Source organism: Desmodus rotundus, chromosome X (genome assembly GCF_022682495.2).
Source record: "Desmodus rotundus isolate HL8 chromosome X, HLdesRot8A.1, whole genome shotgun sequence".
NCBI lineage: Eukaryota > Metazoa > Chordata > Mammalia > Chiroptera > Phyllostomidae > Desmodus > Desmodus rotundus.
The window spans coordinates 59,946,661-59,967,720 of NC_071400.1; the positions used below are offsets into that span (position 1 = coordinate 59,946,661).

At 50.6% G+C, this 21,060-nt stretch overlaps 1 protein-coding gene and 1 pseudogene across 5 annotated transcripts in view; one reads left to right on the plus strand and one right to left on the minus strand.

Annotated features, from left to right (window-relative positions):
* Positions 1-21,060, plus strand: part of ZNF185 (zinc finger protein 185 with LIM domain) — a 54,411-nt gene that overhangs the window by 19,698 nt on the left and 13,653 nt on the right. For 3 of the 5 annotated variants that reach the window (XM_053917317.2, XM_053917315.2, XM_053917316.2), the window contains exons 8-16: positions 409-495; positions 1,483-1,566; positions 1,880-1,921; positions 3,420-3,503; positions 3,924-4,013; positions 8,912-8,998; positions 12,244-12,348; positions 15,688-15,783; positions 16,644-16,733. In XM_053917317.2, coding sequence (XP_053773292.1) covers positions 409-495; positions 1,483-1,566; positions 1,880-1,921; positions 3,420-3,503; positions 3,924-4,013; positions 8,912-8,998; positions 12,244-12,348; positions 15,688-15,783; positions 16,644-16,733 — 765 coding nt within the window. The remainder of the gene's footprint in view (positions 1-408; positions 496-1,482; positions 1,567-1,879; positions 1,922-3,419; positions 3,504-3,923; positions 4,014-8,911; positions 8,999-12,243; positions 12,349-15,687; positions 15,784-16,643; positions 16,734-21,060) is intronic. The other 2 variants (XM_053917319.2, XM_053917318.2) reach the window with 1 other exon arrangement.
* LOC112296267 (small ribosomal subunit protein uS8-like) lies at positions 18,415-18,812 on the minus strand (annotated as a pseudogene).

Below are 21,060 nucleotides of genomic sequence, written 5' to 3' on the forward strand. Positions count from 1 at the left end.
CCATGTCAAAGGTTCCTTCCTATGTGCCAAGGGAAGAGAGCTTTGGACAGAGTTTTAGGTTGTTCCCAGGGGCCCCATGTCTTCATATTGTTTGTTCCTTGTCACCATCATCCAGTGACATGAAGCGGGCCAGGGTGCCTTTCTGGAGAAGGAGTGAGGCTTGAACTGGGTCTTAGAGGACAGTTAGGGTTGGACCAGGGAGAGAGGGGAGGGCTGGCTCTCAAGGAGGAAGAAGTGGCATAAGCAAAAGCCCAGAGGCAGTGTCGTTAACATATGTTGGTATTGTTGGAAGTCAGGAAACCAAGCTGCTTGGAATAGCAGCCTATGAGAGGGAGCAAGGGTAGAGGTCAGAGGAGGGGGAGCCATAACTGCCAACATCCTCAACCTCTCCCACTCTCCATCCCTCAGGGCACCTTACAATATCAGGCGCAGCTCAGCATCAGGGGCTGCTGAAGAGGAGGATGTGCCCTTCTCTTCTGATGAGCAGAAACGGAGGTAACGATACCCACCGGGCATCCCATGGGCAGGGCTGGGGCCCAGGTCTTGGTAAAATAGGAATTGTGCCAGTTGGGGTGATGATGTACACAACATTTAGGATATCGTTGCTGGCCTGTGGGCTAGAGGAATGGCTGCTAGCAAGAGGTGTTATCCCTTGACTCCCAAAACCACCCACATAGCTGGGCCAGCTCAGGGGACCCTTTTATAAACATTCTATGAGGCAGAACCTATGTAACAAGGGTTGAAGGAGAGCCTCATCTGTGGACAGAGGGTGGGAAGGAATGTGCTTTAGGACTATATCAGGTTGTTAAAAAGAGTCCTGAGCAAATTGGACCAAAATAGGTAGCACAGGGTCCCCTCACAAGAACCGTCTGTGTATGTACTGTGTGTGCAGAGTCAGGATAGGGCTTGCACGTCTAGGGGACAGGTCCAGGTCCAGAGGCTTCAATGTCCCTCACCCCAAACTGAGGCTGGGTGCTTGGGCAGCAGCTAGAACCCAAGGAAATAGAGCTTCCCAGGCTCAGCCTGCCACCACCCCCAATCCCAATGTTTGCTGGCCCCTTTGTAGCTCAGGAAATAGAGCAGAGCCCCCTGCTGAGGGCCTGGCAGCTGGACAATCCTAAGGGCAGAGTCCACAATGGCAGGGGTCCCAAGGCCTGGAAGGCCACCTGGCATCAACTGCCCACTCTGCCGCCAGCTAAATGTGTGATATTGGGCAAGGCACTACAACTACCCATACCTCAGTTTCCTCATCTGTGGGTGATACTAACACCTGCCTCCCTGGGGTACAAGGAACGAAACAACATGGATTGGCAGTATCCATTGCTCAATAAACAAGGGTCGTCCTTCCCTTGGCCTCTTTGGCCTACTTTCCTTTGAATGGTCCTCAGAGCAGAGGCAAAGCTAGCTTTGCCCCCTTGCATTGCTGTGGTGGCCCAAGGCATCCCGAGTATCTGTCTATCAGATGTCCCCTTACCACCACAGGTCAGAAGCTGCCAGCAGTGTGGTAAGGAAAACAGCTGCCCGGGAACGCTCCTACGTCCTGTCAGCAGCTAAGAAGAGCACCAGGTAAGTTGTACAGCAAGAGACACAGCTCAGCCACCAGCCGGCTCCTTGCTCTGGAACACTTCCTGTCCCTTCAGAGCTCCAGTATTCCTGTGCCTGGTGAACGGGGGTGGTGAGTGGGCCCCCTTAGCTGGCCCTTCTGAGATTCTCAGATGCACTTTCTGGAAAACTGAGGGGTCTGGTGGCTGCCATTAGGACAGGTAAGGTGCTAGGAATGAGATAGAGACCCAGGACCCTCTGGGACAGAGTGGTCATGATGTCACCTGTCTACTGCATGGATTGTGCCCAACACATTGCCTTTCTACCTCCTTTCCAGCAGCCCTGCCCAGGAGATGCAAGCCCCATTTATTGCAAAGAGGTAAGTGTCAGCAAGTGAAGCATTAGAAGCCTACTGCTGGCCATGGAGAAGGCCTCCTTTTGGCAATGGTGTAGTGTGGGCACTGAGGAGAGGGTCATGGGATGGGGTGGGGCCACTGTCCCTAGTCAGGGGTAGTTGTAAGGGGTTGGTGGCTTCTGTCTGGAGGCTGGGTGAGCACCAGTGTGGCTATGGTGGCACATATGGCCCCAACATCCAGTTCTATGTAGGCAGGAGCCTGGCTGAGAGAACACAGCTTGTGGTTGGACACTCCCATTTGCCAGTAGCTAACAGGGCTGGGCCCCTGACCAAAGATAGAGCCATAGTATTTCCAAGGGCCTCTGGGGTTGTGAAGCATAAGTAGTTATGGGGGTACATAGGAGTTGTTCCCTTGCCCTCCCTCCCATCCTACCAAGGATAGGCTAAACAATGTCTTTGCAGGAGCAATCACTGGGATGAGGTCCAGAGGCTTGTCATTGGGATCCCCTGCCTGGTTGGACAGGCCTTTAAAAGTGACCATGACACTGGAGATGGGCCCTAAGGGGTGAAGAGTGTTTAACAAGGAATGATCAGGACATCAGGACACTCCAGTTGAGTGAGGAAGGGATGTAACCATTAGGGGAAAAGGATATCTTCTAAGAGAGGAAACTATTTAGGGAAGACCAGTAGGAAAGTTCTGGAAAGTTGAATTTTAGGGATATTCCATTGGTTAGACAGGTAGGACCTTCATAATGAGCTGAGGACTAAAAAACAAGGAAAACCCAGTGTTCCAAGTGTTCCAGGTGGAGAGCCCCACTGATGTAAAAGCCCAGAGGTGCAAACAGCTTGCTGTGCTGGAATACCAGAAAGGCTGATTGGAATACACCCAGCAGAGGGTGGTGGCAGCACGAAGGAAGTGACAGAAAGTGGTTTACTCTTGGTGCTGTATCAGGTTCCCAGGGCTGCTGTATCAAAGTACTATAAACTATGTGGCATAAACACCAGAAATATACTGCCTCCCAGTTCTGGAGGCTAGAAGTGCAAGATCAAGGTGCTGGCAGGTTTGATTCCTTCTGGAGGCTCTGAGGGAGAGACTGTCCCATGCCTTTTTCCTACCTTCTGGTGGCCACAGGCAACACTTAGCTATCCTTGGCTTGTAGGTGCACCACTCCAGTCTCTGCCTACATCTACACATGGCTTTTGTGTGTCCGTGTGCAAGTGTCCCCCTTCTAATGAGTACACAAGTCATTGGATGAGGGCCCACCCTAATCCAGTATGGACCCATCTTAACCTGATTACATTTGCAAAAACCCTATTTCTAAATAAGGTCACATTCACAGATTACAAGCAGACATGCATTTTGGGGGGACACTATTCAACACAGTATGCTGTCCTTATCCCAAAGGAATGTTGCTGAGCCCCCAGCCTGGGCCACCTTATGGCCATAGACTCCACTGAAAGAATGCATGCCCTTCAAGGGCAGCTGAGAATGTAGCTCAACTGTTTCTCTTCTTGACCAAAGGGTGGAGGTGGTGGATGAGGACGGGCCTTCTGAGAAGAGTCAGGACCCACCTGCTCTGGCAAGATCTCCTCCCAGCTCCAGCAGGTAATCAATCACTCATCTGTCTGGGGCTGGTGACTACCAGGCCTGCCTGCCGGTCACTGTGGAATCTCTGCTAGGTCATCTCTTTCAAGAGCCTCAGAGTCAGTGTCCCCATGTGCCCAGTGACAGGATGGGGCACAAAAACCAATGAGGGCCTATCTGGCTGGATTTCCTAGGGCTGAAAGGAGCAAAACAGTCTGGCCTCCAAGAAGAGAGCACTGAACTTTTGTCTGGTTAGTGGTTATCTGTGTCACAGGGTTGCGGCAGGTCCACTGCCAGAGTGCCAGCCCTGCCATTCTCAGATTTGTTCATGGCTCTCCTAAAAGTTGGCTAAGTTCAACCTGCCAACCCTGTCTTCCCGTGCCTGCTGGGGAAGGAAGCTCCGCAGTCCCCAGCACCTCTCACAGATGCCTTTTTTGCCAGTTCGGATGGAGGCCGAGGAAAAGTGTGTCATGCAATTTGGATTGAGCGCATGCCGAGTCTGCCAAGCCCTGCTGGGAGCCTGGAGCCCAGGTGTGTGCTGTGAGCTGGTCAGATGGGAGGGTACGGCAGTGGGGTGACAAGGCATTGGTGATCTCTCTCCAGTCAGGGTCCTGATTTGCTCTGATTTCTGAACCCTGAGTGTCCAAGCAGATAATGGTGCTCTCTTGTCTGAGGATGAAGAGCAATCAATACCTCTTTGTATTTTGTGCTGAATCCTACTAAATCCCGTAGAGAGCATTAGCACCCTATCGTCACTGCTGTTTAAAGTGCCTGCCTGGATTGGAAGCTTTGCCCAAATCCAGGTGTGCTAAAAGCTGTGGCTCTGTGGTACCTTTGGAAGACCCTCAGGCCAGGTAGGCAGAGCACCTGTCCTTACAGGTCACCTTTGGAGACTTCAGGGACTGTTCTAGCTCTCATAATGCCACTCCAAGCTCACTCCCCTCCCCAACTCAAGCCCTGCAACCATTTGTATGTGCCCACAGTCTTCAGGGTCACCTCCTCTGAGCCAGGAGAAAGACGAACCACCTGCCACAGCACTGGTGGTGGAGAGCCAGGCTGCGGGCCTCTGCCCAGAAAGAGCAGCAGGACTGCTGGGCTGGGGCTGGGAGGATAGAGGAGGAGGCAATAGGGGCCCCTCTGCTGGAAAGCCCCTCCTCTTCACTCAGCCCCTCTTTTGATCCTCCCTGTTTGTCTGAACTTTTGTCCATAAGAACTTTTGAACAAGTGGAAATATTTGAGAACTCTTCACAAAGTAGCACTGATGGGACTTGGTGACTGATAGCATATGGGGGCTGTCTTAGTTTGCTAGAGCTGCTGTAGCAAAGGGCCATAAACTGGGTGAATCACACAACTGAAATGTATTGTCTCCCATTTCTGGAGGCTGGATGTCTCAGATAAAACTTGCTTGTAAAGCCACAGGAAACAGAACTAGACTCAGATTATGAATGTTCCAGACACCAGAGGTATCTCACAATGAGGGAACCTCCTTCCAGAAGGATGGCTGGTTATGCAGGTGTGATACTTCTCAAAGTGTTACTTCTCTCAGTTTCTGCAATCATGAAATGTCTAGAACTCACTGGATAGCTTCCAGGTGACCTGCTGGCCAATCCTGAGCAACCCTCTCTCTGACCAGACCAAATCAGGCCTTGCACTGGGCCAGGCAGCCATCATCAGTCCCCCACATTCAGCTCCTGTCTGTCTGGCTATCTGAGAATTCTAGGACTGGCAATGCCCTTGAAGAATCCCAGCCCCATAGGGAGCAGTAACTCAACCAAACCCTGGGTCTCATAGCATCTCAGAAGAAGCTGGTTTATGGCAGAGTGGAACAGAAGAATATCACAGCCTTGTCCTCAGGCATGGCCCTGCTGAGGCTGCCCCCTGCACAAGTCTGCCCATGTTCTGAGCCCCTTGGCTGAAGTCTGAAGGTCAGCTCCTCATCTTATGTAGCAGGACACCCAGGAGGAGTGCCCCTGTCTTAGGTGCCAAACCCTTTATGGACTTCAGGGAGGGCTGAAAGTTTGGGACAGGAATTGCCACACAAGGACATGCACAGGCTCTGTCCTCAGGGCTCTCCAGCTATCTCTTTCCTTCCACTGGAACTCCAGTTTTGCTCTAGATCACAGACCTGCCTGGGCATCCCAAGGCCCCTCAACTCCAGTGTCCACATTCATTCTACTTGTGTCCACCATCACCCCCCACACACACTGTTCATGTGTTGGAAGGGACCCTCCCTCCACATACCCCAGGCCTAGTTTCTTGGGTTAATCTAGGTTTTCTTCTCTTGCTTTGGGATAACTCCTGCCCACCTTTTGAACTGAGCTCATTTGGACACCCTCTCCCAGAGAGACAGACCTCCATGAGGGGCCCCTGGTCTGGCTGCTGCCCCATCACAGCACTGATCCAGCTTCCTTGGCACTCTGCCTCACCAAACTAAGGCAGGCCTGCAGTCTGTGCCCCAGCATGCTGCTTGGTAGAGTAGCTAGGAAGCAGTGAGTAAGTTCACAGATTCCAGCATTCCACCAAAAGGCAAAATCCTAACATTGCCCCTTACTGATTGTGTGACCTTGAGAAAGTCCCTTTAAGTCTCTGTACCTCAGTTTCTTCATGAGTAAAATAGGGAGCAGTGATAACTACCGTCTGAGGCTGTCCCAAATATTAGATAGGATAATGCTTATGAAGTCCTTTGTGTAGTGCCTTGGTGCTTGTATTGTCAGGTGGTCCCCACTAGAGGCTTGCTAATTTGCAGGGCTCTTCTTCAAATGACAAAAGACGCCAATATCGCCACCTGCTGGCCTCTGAGGAAAATACGTCTGTGGGCTCTGGAGAAGGAGGTACAGGTATCCCCAGCTTTTCGAAAGTTCGCCTTCTGCCACTTCGCTTTTAAAAGGATCAGAGAGACCTACGTTAGTATCTGTTTTCACTAACCGAAACAAATCCGAAGAGGATTTTTGCTTTTATTAAAAAAGGCAAAAAGCAAAAATCGCGTTCAGCTCATTGCTTCTTCCCTTTATGCCATTTCAGCTTATGAAAGGTTTCATAGGAACACTCTTCTTTCGGGCAGCTGGCGAAACCTGTACTCCCTTCTCCCTCCCCTGCCTCTCTCCCTCTTTTAGCTGGATGCATTGCAAACTCTTTGGCACAGGCCACTGTCGGTCATGTACCCACAGGCAGCTGGGGCTGCACTGGATGAGCGTTCCTGGTTTTTAGCAGCTCTTAGCTGAGCTGAGAACTTCAGATTGGACTAGAGTCATCTGTGGTTGAGGGTCTGGGAAGGGGGTGGGGTTTCGGGAGGGTTTCAGGGGAGGAGAGGCTGGAAAGCTCTTGTATGAACTTGCTGGGGCTGCCATGACAAGGTGTTAGAAACTGAGTGGATTGAACAACAGAGATTTATCTTCACAGTTCTGGAAGCCAGAAGTCCTAATACAAGGTGTGGGCAGGACTGTATGCTCCCTCTGAAGGGTCTGAGGGAGCATTTTTCTAGAATTTTCTCTTGACTTCTGCTATTGTCAGCAATCCTCGGTGTTTCCTAGCATGCAGATGCATCGCTCAATTCTCTGCCTCTGCCTTCACATGGCTGTATTTCCTCTGTGTTCCTGTATTTGAATGCCTCCTTTTTATAAGGACACCAGTCATATTGGGTTAGGACCCACCATACTCCAACATGACCTTATCTTAACTAATTACGTCTGAAGTGACCCTGTTTCTAAATCAGGTCACATTCACAGATACCAAGGGTTAGGACGTCAACATATCTTTTGGGAGGGACACAATGCAACTCATAATAGCCCCTCTGGAAGAGCTCCTGTTTGATCTGGGTCTTTTAGAAGCAATTGCTCAGGGGGATGATGAAGGAGAAGGAAGGGAGAGAGGGCCAGCTTGGGCAGGCTGAGGCAACAACACTGTTGCTATTTCCTCTCTGACATAACAAGGAACACCAGTGAGAAAGTATTTTTTTTACTTGCCTGTGACATGCCCAACTGGAGTATGTTGCTGCTCTCTGGCACCACGTGCTTTAGATGGGGCAGAGTAGGGCCGGCAGCCAGGGGCTGTATGCTATCATCATCATGGTCATGGGAGGAGATGGATGGACACCAGAGCTGCCTTTGTGGACTGAGCCCTCTCCTGGCTTTCACGTGGTGAGAGGCCCTGTCCCTCCCTGGCAGCCCTGCTGTTTCAGTCTGGTCATCCCTACTGTCTCCAGGAGGGACAGAGATTAGCAACCCACTGAACTGGCCCTCCATGGGCTCACAGTCTAGGTTGGAGTCAAGCACTAGGGTCAACACTCAGTCTCGCCCAACACCTTGCCTTCACCTTCGCTCCTCCAATCCCTCCTCCTCCTGGGGACCCTGGAGTGGCCTTTCTAAAATGCCAGTATGATCATATCAAGTCCCTCAGCCCCCAATTTAAGCTCATCCTGTGGCTTTCCTTTGCTACACCATGTCTGGTTTTGGCATTTAAGATACTTGCCAGCCTCCACCTCCTCCTTCCCCATCTCCCTCCAGCTGCGTTGGGGGCTTCACCAGGACAGGGCTGAGGCTCACCCCATTTGTACCACAGTGTCCAACCCAGCCCAGTCCCCAGGGGCAATCAAAAGGAGTGATTGTGTGTAATGTGACTTTCACTGGGTCTTAAAGCATGGCTTAGCCTTACTCTGTGGACCTGGAGAGGTGTGCTTTGGGGTGAAGGGTACCCCCATCAAATCCATGGAGCTCTAGGTTCTCTCCATTCCTGGCCATCACCATGGCCCAAGTCTGGCCTTACAGTGGGTCCAAAAAAACTCATCAGACTTGAAAGAGTGTGGCCATCATCTGCAGACCAGACTCTGAACACCAGAACCCTCAAAGGGGCCCACTGAGCACTGAGAATGTCCGATCCTCTGTGGGCTCACAGGGCCTGGTCACTTCCCTTCATCCATCAGTCTCCACCATCCCTCTCTCTCTGGCTCTCACTTAAAATTTGGTTTGTAGGTTTCCTAGGCATCTTATTCATCATCAGCCCGCAATAGCCAATGAACTCAGAATTCCTACTGGCCTCACAAATAGCCACTTTGTATACTCCAGTAGGGCCATAAGCTGTAGGGTTCATAGCAGCAGCTACAAACAGGATGTTGGGGCTGGGTGCTTCCATTTTCATCAAGAGGTCCCTTGTCTGTGCCTGAAGGGGGCTGGGATTCAGGGTGGAAGACTGGTGAAAGGGTCCTTCACTCCCCTTCCTCTGGGTCCTGGACGTCAGTGGTCTAAGCTCTGCTGCAGCATCAAGAAGGCTCAAGGTGAAAAAGGAGACAAGAGGGGGAAAAAAGACAATGGGTCTGGGTGTCCCACTGCTCTAGCCAGGAGGTTCCTGAGGGAGTGAGTATACCCTTGGATACCCAGAACAGATGGGTGGACTTCTCTTACCAGCAACTCTTTGATTCTTTCCTTTGACTACAGCGCAAGAGGTGAGGAGATTGTCCGCCTACAGATCACGACTCCTGGGGCAGGACTCCGCCTGATGGCCGCAGACCTGGAAGGAATGAGGTACCAAGGCCCTGCTGCTGTCTGGGCTCCTTCCATACCATTCTAGAGATGGGATCGGTAGGCAAATGATGAGGACTGGGGTCTGGTTGGTGGGAAGCATGGTCAACCTAGGCTCTGTGCTCCCATCTCATTCTTTCACTCCACAACTATTTCGGAGCAAGCACTTGTGGAAGGCCAGACTCTACTCTGGGGGCCCAGCAGAGATCCAGCAGACCCCTTGGCCAAAGCTGCTGACTGTCTGCCTAGTGGGGGAGGTAGATGTAGACACGAACCAGCTGTGAAGGTTCAACCCTGCCGAGCCCTGAGGACAAACTGGCCTGCTCTGCTGGGTGGGGTCACAGGGACTGTGAAGCCCCATGACATCACTGGAGCAGTTGCCCTACTTGTATGAGGAGAGCTACCAGGAATGGGATGGAGTCACTGGGTCAGCCTTGAGAGCTCATGATGCCACCATGCCCGGCGCTGGGGAGGTTGAGGGATGGGGGTGGGGGCATGACCAGCAGGGAACACAGCAGGCCCAGCCCCTGTCCCAGCGGAGTAGGCATATGGCGAGGTAACAGGCAGGCAGAATTTGGGAGGTTGGGAGCTGAGCAAGAGGAGATCTGAGCAGGGAGGAGCCACTTCTTTCTAGAGGGGCAGGCCGAGGGAGGGATGCCTCCCTGCTTCTCTGTAGCACAATCTCTCCTGACCATTTAGCTATTTACCCAAGTAGACTTTACTGAGCCCCTGCGGAACATCTGACCCCGATGCGAAGAGCTGGGAGGCAGCTGTGATGCACCAGACTGGGACCCTGCCTTGTGAAGCCTAGGACCTGCAGAGAGAGGCCAGAGTGTATGCCCAAGATAATCCCTGAGACACTGGGAGCTCAGAGCAGGGGCCTGTCACCAGCATGGGGATGGGGGTGGTTAGGGAAGGCTCCTGGGAGGAAGTGACATCCAAGATGAGTCCTGATGGATCTCTATGTCCCTTTAGTCTCCTCCTTGGCTCCTCCCTCTCTACAACCCTGCCCCAGTCAGGCACTGACTTCTGTCCATTCTATTTGAGAAACATTTCTGTCCCTACTGCCCTCCCTTGGGTCCAGGCCTCAACAATTACTCACCCAGCTGTCTGAAATTGTCTTTTAGGGCCCTATCTCCGGGCCCTCTCTCCCAACCCTCCTCCACATCTTTACCTGAGTAACATTTCTAAAAGGCAGAAATAGTCATGCCAGCCCACTGAGGAAAAACCCTACAATGGAGCTCCCTGTTTAGGTTCTGTAGCCTGAATTCGATACTTCACCTGGCCCTTCCCCACACTCTATTCCCTGGCTCCCCTCCTATACCCTCCCTCCCTGGGCCCTCCACTCCAGTCTTCCAGGCATCCATGTGTCCCCCAGCACTATTCCTCTGTGCAGGCTGTAGGCTCTGCCTGGGATGCCTTTCTTCTCTGCAATTTTAGGTCCCATCACAGATGTCTCCCTTCTGGGGCACCTCACTCACTGCATTTCTTTCTAAGGTAGTAGCATCTGTAAGGGGCTTCCCTCACTGAGCTCTCACAGTGCTGTGTTCGTTCCTCCACCACAGAATCTTCTACTCAGTTGTCCTCTCATGGATCAGCTTGTTCCAATACCCCTGAGTGCCTGGAGGGCAGAGACTTCATTCCCTTTAGGCCCTAGCAGAGGACGTGGCCCACAATAGGAGTGCAGGAGTGTTCGTTACTGGAATGTTCGAGAATCATCCAGTGCGACAATGTCTTTAATAAGGCAACATTGGAAGCTACTTCATTGGTTTTCCTAAGGTGATCAGTCTCTGAGAAATGGGCAAAGTGACCCCCAGAAATGCAGGAGGAAGCCAGGCTGCCTCCAAAGAAGCCATAAGGCTTCTGACACTTGGTCTGGGAGTGGCCAAGCTACAACAGTCCATTGAGAGCTCCTGGAGCACCCTTCTCCCATTTTCCAGCAGGAGAATCAAGTAAGAAAGAAGGAAAGCTAGAACTCTCCACACCCTGTGCTGTCCCAAGTAGGTCCAGTCATTGTGTCCGTCTTACAGGTGAGGAAACAGACCCTGAAGGGACACACAGCCAAGGACAGGCATATCAAAAGACTCCCACCCAGACTGCCTGGCTCCCACCGTGCACTTTTTGCTTCATAACTCACTACAGTAGTGGGAACCGAAGGAAGGATTGATACAAATACTTAGTATTTTTTTCCATGAATATATGGTGAGACTATTTGTAGGCATCCAAATGCATATTACTAGGAGGAATTTGAGGGTTTGTGGCTGAGGTGTGTGAGAGAGGTCAGGGCTCAAGATATTTCCATGTTATATGCAGACACATGAAAGCTGAAATAATGAGGCTTAATGTTGATGTTTACATGGGGTACAATGTCAAGGTAATCAAGGAGACAGGGGCCACAGTATGGAAGAGGCAGCTGCCTGGTCATCCTCCCTGAGGGCAGCTGGGGGCAGTAGTCAGGTCTGGCCAGGTTTAGCATTAGCTGCCAGAAGGTCAATCTGGGAGACAGTGGGGTTATGGGTCAGGAACATGGGGAGAGGTGGGAACAAGCACAGAGGGCCAGTTGATGCCATGGGAACAGAGGAGGTGGCCAAGGTGACAGAGCATGCAGGTGGAGATGAACACTAAGAACACTAAAGTTTAAGAGGCTGAAGTGAAAAAGGCAAAGGAGACTGGGAAGGTGTGGCAAAGGAGGCAGAGTGTGATGTCACAGAGCCATGATGGTGGGGGAAAGAAGGTGGTAATGTTCCACTGGGTCGGTAGTCCTGAATGGCAATAATAATAGAAGTGTCTTTGTTCTGTTTGACAACATGAGGCTCCCTGATAACCTCAGAAAATAGAAAGAGGTTGAATTAGAGGTTGGGATCAGTCTTACACCACAGAAGATTATAGTTCAGAACTCTGAAGTCAGATTGCCTGGGTTCAATTCCTGGCTCTTCCCCTTTGTTATCTGTGGAATTTGGGATTAGTTGCTCAGGCTTTCTGTGCCTCATTTTGCTCATCTGGAAAGTAGACATGAATAATAGCAGTGCCACTGTCTTTGGGTTGATGTGGAAAGTTAATATATGTAGAGCCACGGTCCGGTCCTCAATCAACAGTAGTTATTAGTAATGAGATTTGAGCATTGGTCAATCCTGAAATATGAGGTTTTAAGCTCCATGGACACAGCTAACATTTAGGGATGAGGTAACTGCTTCCACCTGAGTGTGGGTGGCTGCTAGTTTGTTAACTTATGTTTCTTTCCTCTGTAGATCTCCCCCAGATTCCAAAGACAAGGAAACCCTCAGCCCCAGAGAGCCTAAGAGAGACTTGGCTGGTGAGGAGGCCTTTAAGGGCCCCAATCCAGACTCTGAAAGGTAACTGGTGGGATCCAGTGGAGACACATAGAGCCCATGTGGCCCCCAGTCCAAGGTCTATGGATGGAACTGGATCAGGACTGTTCTACTCACTGTATTCTCAGTGAATATCTGTTGGAAGAATGAAGGAAGGAATACATGAGGTCTGGAGAGGGGGCAGGCTCCTGCCAAGGTCCCTCAGGGAACCAGTTGCAGAGGAAGATTAAAACTCAAGGCCAGGCCACCCCTACTCCAGCCCTTGGCCAACCTCACTGTGCTTTTATTCCATTCAAAGAGCTCTGCTGCTGGCCAGGGCAAACAAGACTGCCAAGCTATCAGTGTGAGAAAGTCAATGAGCAAAGGATGCATGGGCCCCAGTAGAGCATCTAACAGGGACTTCCAGGATGACCTGTGGACAAAGGGAGACACAGGGGGGCAAGCGGGCAAGGATGGGAGGTAGAGGCATGGTGAGGAATGATGAGTCCAGAAGGGGTAGTTGTGCCCAGCCATCCTATGACCATCCCACTGACCAGAGGAGCCTGGGTGTGCTGATCAGTGGCTGAAAGTTGGGCATTTCCTCAGCGGAAAGCTGGTAGCCAGTAGTGGATAAGTGCCCACCATCTTCTAGTATGGAGCCCCACACTCTAGCTGGGACTCAGCCATGGGAATGATGGAAGGGGGATGCAGGATGGGTGGGGGAGACTTGTCTCTGCCCTAGGATCTATGGTTTAATTATTAGTGGCCCCAAATGCCTGTGCCATGTTGTGTTGGCCATTGCCCTGGCATTGTGTTACTCTCCTCCTGAGTTGCCACCTTGCTCTGTTTCTTGATTCCACTCCTTCTCCCAGCCCAAAAGGTTTGGGAGAAAATCAGAAATACTTGCTGATATTATCTTGATTCCAGCTGGAGCAGTGCAGGGTGACAGCCCAGGGTCCAGGTTTCTGGTCCTTGAGACCCACTCTCAGGACATGTGAGTTAGATTAAATCAAAACCCAATCAGAATTGGCACATGCCTCTCTTTCCACAACAAGTCACATGTACAACCAAGGGATGGCATCATGGGATCCAGGGGCACCATGGGAGCCACGGGCTCCCTACTTGAAGGCCTGGCTGGAACAGACATCAGCTCTGAGAGAGGAGGGTGAGCTGCCCAGAGAAAGCAGGTGGCCCCAAGTTGTTGATTCTCTCATGTCCCTGACAACAGGCCAGGGTCAAGCAGCTCAAACTGCTTGGGCTGCTGGGGGCAGAGCACTGGTCATTTCCATACTCCATCTCGCATCTCCAGCACTTCAGCGCCCACCACATCCTTTGTGCCTAGGATTACCGCTTCTGGGAGTTACATATACTTCAATCTTACTCCTCCTCCTCCCCTCTGCCACTGGCTCTCAAGCTCCTCCAGAGTAGGCAAAGGGGCCCACTTACAGCTGGAGGGCCAGCCCCTGACTGGGAAGGCACTGGGTAGATAAAATGAGTGAAGGGACAAACTAACAAATTAATGACCAAATGATAGATGAATTGGTACCTTCTTGCTTCTTTGCTGAGCTCTGAAAACAAGCTAGAAGCTGCTTTCTCCTTCCCCTTCCAAAAACCCCAAAGCCTTCTTTTCCCACCCCACCCTCCTCCCTGGTCAGCTCAGTGGCCTCAGTAAGACAAGCTAGGAGACCAGCTGGGCTCTAAGTTCTTGGACCTGGGTAGAGTTAGGGGCCACTTTCTCAGATGATTTGGGAAGTAACAAGGTCCCATCTGTCCCCAAGTGGTTCCAAACCAAACATGAGTCATCCTGGTGACAAAGGTTAGGTATGTAGATACTGGCACAGATAGTTCAGCTTAGAGCTGTGCTAGAACCCTTATGGTTCAGAACACATGGCCAGAGAAGAATGGCAAACCCAGTGCCTACAGAGAGCCTGACTGCACACTGCCTGCCAGCACCCTGCCCTAGAGCAGTCAGGCCATGGAGGGCATCCTGAGGAGGAGCCCCTGCCAGCTGCTTTCCCCACTGGCCCTCCCAGCTGGTCCTGCTTCCCCGAGCCCACTGAGGCACCCTTGCCCTCACTGACTTGACTACTTTGAAACTGATGTTTGGACCCAGAATCCCAGCTTCTAAATTCAGAAGCCCAAGCCAACATGGGAAGGGGACAGCAGGCCCCAGCCTCTGACCACTGTGCCTCATCAGGCGGCAGGAAAGGCCACTGGGCCAGGGCCTCAGTTCTTTGATATGACTGTGTGAGAGCCAACACCTACAGCCTCATCACTGTGTGCTAGCCAGCAAGTTGTGCAGATTGGCTCAATTGGCTGATGGCTATCATGGAGGACCTCTGGTCCAATGTTATGGGGTCTGGTTCTTCACTGCTTCATTTTTTAATATTCACCCAGGTCATTCTTCCTGCTTACATACCCTCACAAAATGAAGTTTTTGCTTGCTGCTTTCAGTTTCTTTAAAATGAAGCCAAACCTCAAATTAACTTGCAAAATAAGCTGAAGAGTCTTCTAGATTTCTATGATTTTTTAACCCAATCTTTTATGTTGTCTTACCTACACTGATTTTGACAATGATTTTTAAGAAACTTGCCTTTACTGTCTTTCCAAAGAAAAGGTTGTTTCTCGTGGAAGAAACAACCACCCTCTTTGCCATTAATTTTCATGAGATTACTTAATAATTTAATGATCATGGATGCAAGTACAATTGACATGAACAGGTTTAGGAACAAACACCAGAAACTCTTAGTGAGTGTGCTATGTAAATGAAGGGTGAAGGCTTGCATTGCATAGGTGATAAGATATCATGTGAGCTGTGACTGCTTGGCCATGTGTGAGGGTCAGTCTGACTGAGAGGCGGAGAATGTGGCCTGGCCCTGGGACTCAATCTGTATCAAGTTTATGGGTACAGATGGACTGTAAATGGTCACAGGGCTCAGTATTAATAACAGGAACACTTTAGCACATGCTAGGGCCCAGGCATTATTCTAAATACTTAGCATCTATTAACTTATTTACTCTTCTCACAACACTTATGAGGCAGACACAATTATCATCCCCCTTTCACTGAAGATAAAACTGAGGCCCAAAGAACTTAGGTGATGTGTCCGAGGTCCCATGAGGTCACAAGGTCAGGTGATATGAGGTAGCAAAGCTGTGATTTGAATCCAGGCAATGTGCCTCTAGGGAGAATGGACTTAACCACTAGGCAATACTGCCCCGGTGTCAGGTGGCTGTGAATTATGAGTATTGTGCCCTGAGAATCCATTTGAGCAGCTCCTCAGTTCCCATTATCTGTCAAGATCAGAAGCCACCCTCTCAGGAAGGAGCAGACATACAGACACAAAGTCCTGAACCCAGACTGAGCTTGGCCTCCTTCCACAGGGTGTGCTCAGCTGCTGGCTTCACCCCTCCCCTGGATGATGAGGATGTGCTTGGTGCCAACTCTCATCCTCATAAATCTGGATCAGCGGTCACCAGGTAAGGGTGGGGCAACTATCTGGTGATCATTCCCATTGCCAGACACAGCCTTCAGGGTTCAACCTCAGCTCCAGTGCCCCAGAATACCCCTCAGGTCCACGCCACCTTCCTATCAGGTGATCACCACAGGAGGGGGAAGGTTGGGAGGGTCCCTGACCTGCAGCTCAACACACACTAGTGGAAGTAGGGGAGGGAGGACAAATGACAAGTCAGGGGACCCAGACAGCCAGCACCTACCCACAGGGACCCAAGTTGAGGTGGCAGAAGGGGCACATCAGGAGGCAGAAGCTGGGAAGAGACCCTGCTAGGAGGTCTCAGTCCTGTGGGGACTGCAACCTGGCCCAGCAAGCAGAAGCCAGGGAGAGGAATCCCAGGGAGCACATGGAGGCATTTGGGGAGGGCACATGGCTCTAGGGGCACAAAGGTACAATGGGAGGAAGTTGTGCATTCCCAGGTTGCAGGCTTCTGCCTTATTTCATCCACCAATCCACCAGTGAGAGTGGCCATTTTGCTGTGGGTGTGTGGAGCATTTAGTGAGGGACAATCTTTCTGGACTCCCAAGAGGTGTTGGTAAGACGAGGACACTGAAATCTAAAATCAGGAGACTTCCTCAGGGACTCTCACGCTGGTCAGGTAATACTTTGTCTTGAACTCAGGTGTTGAGACCACAGCCAGGGCTCACAAGATTTTATCACCCACAGTAGCGTCTCTGCCACACTATCGGCAAAGCTGAGAGGTCAGCATTTACTGACAGAGATATAGGTGCCCCTTCATGTGAGAAGGCAGCTGGGAAGGGGAAAGCCTGGGCCCCCAGTGTCCTTTGATCTGAGGTCTCAGTGGTTCTGTGTGCTCTCCCTCAGCTGTGTTGCCACTTTGGCCTCTGCTGTACCAGCTGACATGAAGAGTGACAGCCCAGCAGACCTGGAGAATATGGAAGCAAACTTGAAGGGGTAAGACATCAGCCAGCAGTGCTGTGCTTCTGTGGTAGAAAGAGGCAGCTCAGGTTTACATTAGCCTTTGGCTGGAAAGGTGAGGCCAGCAAGGCCTATGAGCTGGCCCAAGGCACATGGCAAGGGCCAAAGCCCCAGGTGAAACCCTGTAGCCTCTGCCTCTGGGTCCATGGAGCCTTCCAATACATCATGTTGCCTTTAGTCAGGAAGTCCTCCACAATCAGGAAGTCACCCACTCTTTCAGTCAGCAACCACTCAGACAGCAACTGCCCCGTGCTGGAGGCTGAAGCACAGACAAATCAGACATGGCTGATGGGGAGCAAAGCCTGGCCCAGAGAGGAACAACATATCATGCTGGAGCACGGAAAGGGAGGCAGGCATAGTGGCTTCATGGGGAAGGTGGGTTTTGAAGTGAACCTTGAAAGGTGAATAGGAGTCCTCTAAGCAAAGGGAACAGTATATACAAAGGACTCCAATAAACCTGGTGCTTTCTGGGCACTGTATGTAGCTGAGTGTGACTGGCACTGAGGGTCCTTGTGGGGGAATGATGGAACAGGAAGTTAGTTAAAAATCACAACAGTTACTGAGTTTTGGGGCACATGCATTGTGTACAGCCCTCTGCTCACAATGTCTCATACAGTCCTCCCCACAATCCTGCAAGATTTGCACCTACTTAGAATGAAGAACAAAGACTTGGAACCCAGGTCGCTGTGCCTCCTGGGAAGAACGGTGCTCTGAAGGAAATAGCCAGAGTGCTGAGAAAGAGCGATGGCAGTGAGGGGGGCTACTGCTTAGCTGGGTACAGAGAGGGAGATGGTTCAAAGCTCCTCAAATGAGAAGGAATTAACTCTAGAAAGAGCAAGCCGAAAAGAGCTGCATACAGGGAACTGAAAACCTAAAATCCCTGCAGTGGGAACCTGCTCAGCATGTTCCAAAGCACAGTGGTTGGAGCCTTGCCAGTGAGGGGGACCATAGATGGAGCAAAGCCTTGGTAAGCCATGAAAGGGAGGTTGGATCTTATTTCAAATTTAAGCTGAAGAGAAACATGGTGTAATTTAGATGTTTAAAAGGTGAGTGCATTTTTGCATTTTTTGATGAAGTTATACAATTTATTTATTTTTAATTTTTTTTCATTTTTGCATTTTCACACCACATTACAGTTGCTTCTTTACATGTGACCAGGCTGGAAACATTTTCCTCTGATGGGTAGAAGTTCACAAAATCAATACAAACTTTGTCAAACGGTGTTTTACAACTCTAGTTGCATTTGAGAATCACTCAGGAAGTGTTTTTAAACATGAAAAAAAAGCTTCCCGAGCTCTACGCAGATATTAGATTTAATTGTTCTGGGGTGGGGCTCCGCCATCAATGTCTTTTTTTTTTTTTCTTAAAAATATATTTTATTTATTTATTTTTTAGACAGAGTGGAAGGGAGGGAGAAAGAGGGAGAGAAACATCAATGGGTGGTTGCCTCTCATGCACCACCTACTAGGGACCTGGCCAACAACCCAGGCATGTGCCCCGACTGGGAATTGAACCTACGACCCTTTGGTTTGCAGGCTGGCGCTCAACCCACCAGGGATCACACCAGCTGGCTGGTGCAGTCACACCATCCAGGGCCATCAATATCTTTTTTTTTTTTTCCATTGAGGCATTTTATTTGCACATACGTATTACATCCCTAGAAAAAGAATCCCAGGATTTTCCCTCCTGTGTGTTTTCATCTTGCTTCTTCATGGTCCATGATGCCTGCTGAGGTTGTCAGTGCAATGAAACCAAACTGATGGGACCTAGAGGTCGTTCTGCCATTTCTCTAGATCTTTGAGTTGTACATCAAATCTGGGGCTGATTACTCCACACTTGTTCAACCTGCCAGTGAGGTTTACAACAATTTTCCCAGCTCTGTGGTCATCAATAATTTCAAATTCGCCAATGTAGCCATGCTTCATCTTCACCAGGCGATGACCTTGGAGCACGGCCTGATAAGAACCTGGCGTTTACCTCTCTTTTCAGCATTGCTGATACTCTTGAGAGCATCAGCCAGGACATTCATGCACACCATTATGGCGACACGGAAAGATGGTGGAAAGAGCCCATCAATATCTTTTTAAAAGCTCCCAGTTTATTCTCACGTCCAGTCTAGATTAAGAACCATTGTTGTAGGGTAGTGGTTCTGAACCTCCCCACCCTCTGGGGTAACTTAGCAATGTCTGGAAACACTACTGATTCTCACAGCTGGAAGGAAGGTGGTACTAAATAATAGTAGGTGGAAACCAGGGATGCTGCCCAAAGTCGTACAAAGCACAGGGTATCTCCCCCTCCCCCCCAGAGTTATCCAGTACAAAATGTCAACAGAGACGAAGTTGACAAAGCGTGTTCTAGAGCTTTCATGATCTTAATGGCAAGCCCGGAGATTCTGGACTGGGAAGAAAACAGGGTGGACGCAGAGAGAAGCTATGAATCTTCCCGGGGTCTGGGCAGCAAGAGAAGATGCGCGCCTGCGCGCGTTTGCATGTAGTGGGGCATGAGACCTTGTATGCGCATGCGTATGTGTGCCTCGCGCCCAGCCTGAGCCCGCGCCCAGCGTGGGTGCGTGCGCCTGCGCACAAGCATGAAATCTTTCTGCCCGCGCCTGTGCATGCGTGGCTTGAGCTCGTTTGTGCGCGCGCCTGCGCACAAGCTTGAAACCTTTCTGCGTTAGCTTGTGCGTGTGTGCCTTGAGTTCGTGAGTGCATGCGCCTGCGCCCGCGTGTAGGCTTACTCCCAGCGTGTGTGCGCCTGCGCAAGCCGCCATTTCCCTGCAGCCGCAAGTTCTGGTCACAGTGCTTGTCGGGAAATGTGACCATCCTCAAAGCGAAATGGCTACCCACCCAGAAAACGGGTTCCTTGGCGGTTCTCTTATGGCCGTGCCCGCGTCGGCCGACAGATGGCGCGCGAGGATCACAGATAGGCCGGGCCGCCCTGAACTCTGGCTGCTCTTCCCCCGTTGGCCTGGTGAACGCAGAGTTCCACTGTCCTTGATTTGAAGCCCCTTCTACCACCCTAGTCCCTACGGAGGTGGGAGAGAGGAAGGGATTTGAATACTTGCAAGCAGCCGAAATGGGATCCTGTGGCCCGAAAGGGGATCCTGTGGCCCAATCCTGTTTGGCAGTGTGCCGTGGAGTCAGTCGTCCCTGGACCCTGGTCTTCAGAGCTGTCCGGGGGCACGGGCTTGACACGTAGGGAGGGCAGCTGGACGGTGCACTCACAAGGGACCCCAGGGCGGACCTACCTTCTCTGGGTTCTGGGGCTCCGTGGGGAGGGGCTTAGTTCCCAAGAGTTGGGTGAGGAAGGGTGATGGAGGTGGGCGGGGAGATCCTGTGGAGCAGTGGAAGTGTCCCAAACTTGAGGAATTCTACCCTTTCTAACTTGGTTTTGCTTCAGCACACGTACAGAAAGAGGTGATATGGTACAGTGATGAAGAGCCTGGACTCCAGTGCTTGATTTTAAATCTAAGCTCTGTGACTTGCCCTGTGGCCTTGAGTATCTTATCGACTCTGTGCTTCAATTTCCTCACCTTTAGAATAGACATAATAATAATTCCTGTCACACAGCATTGCTGATAGGGTTAATGGATTTGTGTGTGTAAAGCATTTCCTGGCACAAAGTTTGTAAAAACTTAGGGAAAAATAAGCAGCCCAAGAGGAATATCTCCTTCCACCATAACTATTCAAGGACACTTGGAAAGCTGGCCTCTGCTCCCCTTTACCAGCTTTATTGGCCTGATTTCACTTAATAAGACACAGAGTAGCTCATGTTTTTTCCACTAAACTTGTATTATTAGGCTTTACATCTAACACATAAGCTGTTTTCCTCTTTGTTTTGTGGTAATCTGGACATTCCAGGTTATTGTCTTTCTGCATGAAGAACAGGTGAACTTGGAGCAAATTTATTCACTGTGGACAACTACTGTCAACCAGTAGAAGAGTCTGTTGGAGTTGGTACAAGAGTGGAAGGTGGTGGTCTTTCCCATGCAGTGATTGTGATTGTGTTGAGAATTGGCAGTAGCTGTATTGGGCTACTAGATCTTTGATCTAGTTAAAGCCAGAAGTATTACCTTGCCTATCTCTAAATGTCTGACTTCCAGATAATTCATTATGGGCCTGGAAGACCTCTAGGCTGTCACATTGCTCAGCAAGACTTCCTGTGACATTTTACTAAGATTTCCTTTTTATACATCGGATGGGTTACACCTCCTACAATTGTAGGCTGAGAGTGAAGGACTGTTATTCATACTTGTCCCTGTGTTGCAGTAAACCCCCAAATTGCTCTTTGAAGACAATTTTGG